Source organism: Buceros rhinoceros, unplaced genomic scaffold (genome assembly GCF_000710305.1).
Source record: "Buceros rhinoceros silvestris isolate BGI_N320 unplaced genomic scaffold, ASM71030v1 scaffold2783, whole genome shotgun sequence".
Classification (NCBI taxonomy): Eukaryota; Metazoa; Chordata; class Aves; order Bucerotiformes; family Bucerotidae; genus Buceros; species Buceros rhinoceros.
In genome coordinates this window covers 76497-81633 of record NW_010401635.1, presented here as the reverse complement: position 1 = coordinate 81633, position 5137 = coordinate 76497, and the positions used below count along the sequence as shown (strand labels likewise).

Genomic DNA, 5137 nt, shown 5'->3' with positions numbered 1-5137 from the left:
AAGAGTGCCTGATGCCACAGATGAGCATAATTCTTGGTTTGGAAGCTCACGTGTGCATCTTCCTGAGCAAAGAATGAAATACCGTGTATGCTTTTAATTCTTAGCAGTATTGACAGATGAACACATTACTGTGGTATAAGAGCACACGCAGCGTAGGCAGTGGAGTGGAAGTTCGCACCCTGGCTGACCTCAGGGTAACTTATTCACCTTTGCATAACCCAGATTTGCTCACTGAATAAGCATGGATGTAAGCAAGTGCCTTTCATGCTTTGCTGAATTGAGGACTTAATGTCTTTTTACTGGTATCTGACACTCAAAGAGAGTGAATTCTGGGAACTTTCAAGTATTTCATTCAGTTTGCATAAGAAAGCAATGGTTGATTTGGGGGTTTTGTTTTTTGAAGTGTTCTGTGCATTTGAATTTTAATTTATATATATCCTTGAGACACCAGAAAGGGGAAGAAAAGGGTTTCTGGGAATGAATATCAACTTTTTTCTTTTAAGGAGGGGAGATAATTTCTTTTCTCTCAGATGAGTTGCTTGAGAACTCGCAACATACATCATCAGTTGACTGAGCAAGGGCTAGAGGAGAATATACTAATCCCAACTACAAGAGGATTTTAGATGAATCCACTGAGGGAAAGCAGTTTATTTGTTGTTGTAAATAGAGTGATAAAAAGAAATTATAAAACTTTTGCTGTAAAGGTCAGTGAATCCTTTCTGCTAGCAGCCAGCCAAAAAGAATGGGAGCAGGCCACCATTTGTGGTTTTAGAGCTGTGCTAGATAACAGTGCAGGAGGCAATAAATAGTGTTTTTTCATGAAGGCAATACTGCGCATTACAGTGCTGTGTGGCTCTGAGCTCATGACAGAGCTGTTGGGGATGTAGAAATCTTTACCAAGAATTCCTAAATATGATCCATAATCTCAGAACCTTGTGCTTGAATGCAGCTTGGATTTATTGTGCTTTGTCTCAATATGAAGACTTCCTGCAGGGCCACTTCCAAGTTCTTGCATTGTCAGAACTAGTGCTAGTTAGTGTTCTTTTGTTGTTTTTTTTTTTCTGAAATCACATTAAATGGGGAGCCAGTCTATGGTGCAGCTTTTAAAAACTGTGTTAGTGTAGATCTTACTTTCCTGAAGTTGCAGCTGTTTTCCCAGTGCTCATCTGTTACTCTTTTATTGAGTGCACATTCCCCTTGGTACGGTGTGAACGTACCAACACTCTGCTTGCTCAAACACTCAGCAGGTTTGTTACACTGCTGAGTCTTCTGCAGGTGAAGTCTTTCTGCTGAAGTGGTTAGGTTTTAGACTGAGAGCTAACACAGTCTCTTGGATTTTAGTGGTCAGCAACCAGATGAAAATATGAGGGAATCTTCACTTTGGTTCTGTCTTACCTATGAAGTATTTTAGCTTCCAGATTATTTTGTAATGCTTTCCTATACTTACACCTACCTCTCTTTCCAGACTGAAATTGGAGGAGAGAAGAAAAGAGTTGGTACAGAAACTTGAAGAAACTACAAAGTTAACCACTTATTTGCATTCACAACTTAGGAGGTGAGGCTGTACTGCATTATGTAAAACCTGTTTTCAGCAACAGTCTAGTGGACCTGAATGTCTCAACTTCATTCTTAGCTTTTTCTCTTAGCTGGAAGCTGAAGAAAATTTGTTTCATGTTTAAGTAAGAAAATGCAAGTGTGATAGCTTCAAGCATTTTGCCACCATGCAAACCTGGCGTAACTTTATAATTTCAGTAAACGCTCAAGACTTGGACTGGATGGAATTTCTGCACAGCTTCCATAATTAAGCAGGAAGACATTATTTTGCTTCAGCGTAAATAAATAAATCGGGAATTCTCTAGTGGGTCATATCTTCAAAATCCTGTCACTGAGGAGACCAAACAGTTTCTGAAGCGTTCTGTCTAAAATGAGTTATTAGAATTATAGCCTTTATTCTGTGTAATAACTGGAGAGGCTAATGAGGACAGTATGGATGTAAATACTTCTGTTGATTCTGGTTTTATTCTTCAGCACTGACTTGTGCTAGACAGAAGTATATCCTCAGCAGGATATTTTTTTATTCCTGACAGTCAATGATTCAAAATCTGACACTGGGTTTATGAAATCCATAATGGGAACAGAAAAAGTAATCGGTTACAGCAACTGTGAACTCAAATTCATTGCTCTAATGGGAATTTTAATATTCAGTGATTTATGTAACTAGTCCAAGGGAAGAGTTTTTCCTCACTTCTGGACTGTTACCCTGAGCTACCAAACCATGTGTCCATTATATTTATTGAGAAAATCCTGAATTTTCTTTCATATCCCAGTGGAATACACTAATCGGACACTGCATTAATGTTTATGTATTCTCATAGAAATCAAAATAGGGCTTTAAGGGGAAAAATGTTTTTAAGCATTCTATGAATGCTTCACAAGCCATGCCATCCTATTCCTGGAATCTTGGCTGGCTTAGCTATTTCAGACATCTCAGCCAAATCCCATAAATTGGATTTTTATTGGTGATTAGTTAGGAAAAGAGTCTTTTAAATAATTTTGTATTTTGTGGTCGTTTGGACTTTTAGGAGTTTCTTTGTCCTGTTAAAAGCAGTTTTCTATCCCAGTGGCAAAATTTTTCCAAGTTGATAGCACTATTATTGTTCATTAAACATCTTTTTAAGTGTTTAGAAGGAGCTGCCTTGAATTATTTTTCCTGCCTTTTTTTCCCAGAAGAGTCCTCCTGAACCAAGGCAGGACACTCACTTTCTGTGGCCTGGCAGGGCTTCTTATCTCCTGTTGTTAACAGGAGAAGATTGCATGTTATGGACTTTGTCATGTTTATGTAGTTGGATTTACTGTGCGTGTAGAGTGTATGTTGTCTTAGAGATGTGAAGCAGTTCTGCTATAAGTTGTCTCCTTCTAGCTGCCATATTTCCCAGGTGCTTGGGCAGGGGGCAGGCTGCATAAATCACTCTAGAGAGGTGGCAGCACTCCTCTGCTGCCATAAACTCCTTCCTGGTTAGGGGGCTTCTTGTCACATTGACCCCACAAGCTCCCATATCAGAGTGGAGCAGCTCTTTGAGGGAATGTAACAGCAGCCTTCTCAGCTGCTAGTACTGGACCAGGTTGTCAAATCTACAGTCTTCTCCAGAACAAAGGAGGCTTTGGCAACAGGCTGTTAGCTGGATAAATTGCTAGATAAATTATAAATAACACTGATCTAAGCCAAGATGGGTGCTTAAAAAACATAATGCCCCAAGCAGCATTCAGTTGTAAATCGATATAGTGCATTGTGGTCAATCTTTTCTCTCCTTGTATGTTTTGTGCTGGTTTAGTTCAGTAACATCAGTGTACGTGTTTGTGCTTTCTTTGCAGCCTCTCAGCTAGTACATTATCTGTGTCTTCAGGGAGCAGTTTGGGATCTCTGGCATCCAGCCGGGGATCTCTGAACACGTCAAGCAGAGGGTCACTAAACTCGCTCAGCTCCATGGATCTCTACTATAACCAAGGCGATCAGATGACAGATTTGGACTATCAATATAAACTTGACTTCATATTGCAAGAAAAAGGTGGTTACATTCCTTTGGGGCCTATCACCACTATTCATGAAAATGAAGTGGTCGGTTCCCATGGGAGACTGTGTTACAGTGACGCTCCTTCAACTGCAGACCATCCCAAATTGACTGAACCTCCCAAATCTGTGACATCACTGTCTTCCAGATCTTCACTGTCTTCCTTGTCCCCTCCAGGCTCCCCTTTGGTTTTAGAAGCTGCATTTTCAGTGTCAGCTCAAAATTCCCCTCTGCATCACCTCACTACAGACTTTGAAGACTGTGACCTTTCAGGTGATTTTGCAGGCATTAGTCTCTGTGAGAACCAAATATTATTGGACTCTGAAGCCAGAGCAGGATCTAAGATTCCTACAGATGATAAAGATCTTAATGAAGGCATTAGACAGCCTCTGCCTTCTCTCCGTGAAGGAAGTTCAGGTAATAAAAAACCTCTAATGTCAAATGTATGGGTAACGTGGAAATTTTGAACTAACAGCTGGCTCTTGAATGAGAGGTGCATCATGTAACTGAAGGAGTATCTCGTTGAGCATACATTTGCCATAGTGGGCGGTCAGTAATTCTGAGGAACGTTACATAACTTCTAGTTTTGGCTGCAGAGAGATATGGTCACTCTGATTCCATCTACATTTTTTAGTAGCTGTCTCAGAAGAAAAATTCATGTATTGCAGACTGTATCATAAAAAAATAATAGAAGAAACTGAAGCTGGATCTTGAAGACGTGGAGGGTGTGTGATGTTCCTAGGTATTGTCAAGATGTATGGGGACAGCAAAAATACTGTCTGATGGTTTTTTGGTAACTTGAAATCAGGTACTTGGATTCTTACTGAAGAATAAGTTGCAGACTGACATCCTCAGTAAAAAAGATCTGTGGACTTGAAAGTTAGAATTTTCATGTGTGTATGTATATTTGAATGCCGTCACTTTTGTTGTGAGTTGAGAAAGGCAAGTGACCACATGCCATGGAAGTTACGGTGAGACTCTCCCCATTTTAACATGGATTTCATGCTTTTAGCTTTTTATCTGAATTAGAAGAGAGCTCCAAAGCTAGCCTGGCTTCCCCCTGCAGTCTGTAGGTAACTTCCAAAAGGGTGAGTCATCTAATCCTTAAAACATACTTCCCTTTAAGGAAGATGGGTTGAATGACCCTGTGAGCTATCGAGGTACTCTTAGTAACTAATTAACTTTACCTTAATGAATTCCACTTCTATTCTGCGGTAAAAGCCATGCAACATACTTAGTCATCTCATGTTGTCAAAGCCTTTGGCAGAGTCAGAGCTTCAAAAATCCCAGCCATCAGGAACTGATAGCTTATCCTCACTCTAGAGCATTGACTCTGCTGCCTTTTGTTAGGGTTGACAGTATGTTGTTGCTTTCTCTGCACATCTGTGTTTTTACTGACTTTCTGTCATTGTCTTCAATGACAAAGATGTTGCAAACCAGTTGTGTGTTTACATTACATAGTGGCTTTGTTTTCCCAAGGAAGAACTGAAGGAGCCAGATTTCCACCAGTGCTGCGCACTGTCAGCCCTATTTGAAACCCGGTCAGCACCTAGCATTTCCAGCTCGGC

General features: G+C 40.3%; 1 protein-coding gene across 1 annotated transcript in view; it reads left to right on the top strand.

Moving 5' to 3' along the window:
- The window catches only part of WWC2 (WW and C2 domain containing 2), a 64306-nt gene that overhangs the window by 32458 nt on the left and 26711 nt on the right, over window positions 1-5137 (top strand). Inside the window, exons 9-10 of the mRNA XM_010132331.1 lie at window positions 1466-1555; window positions 3373-3986. Coding sequence (XP_010130633.1) covers window positions 1466-1555; window positions 3373-3986 — 704 coding nt within the window. The remainder of the gene's footprint in view (window positions 1-1465; window positions 1556-3372; window positions 3987-5137) is intronic.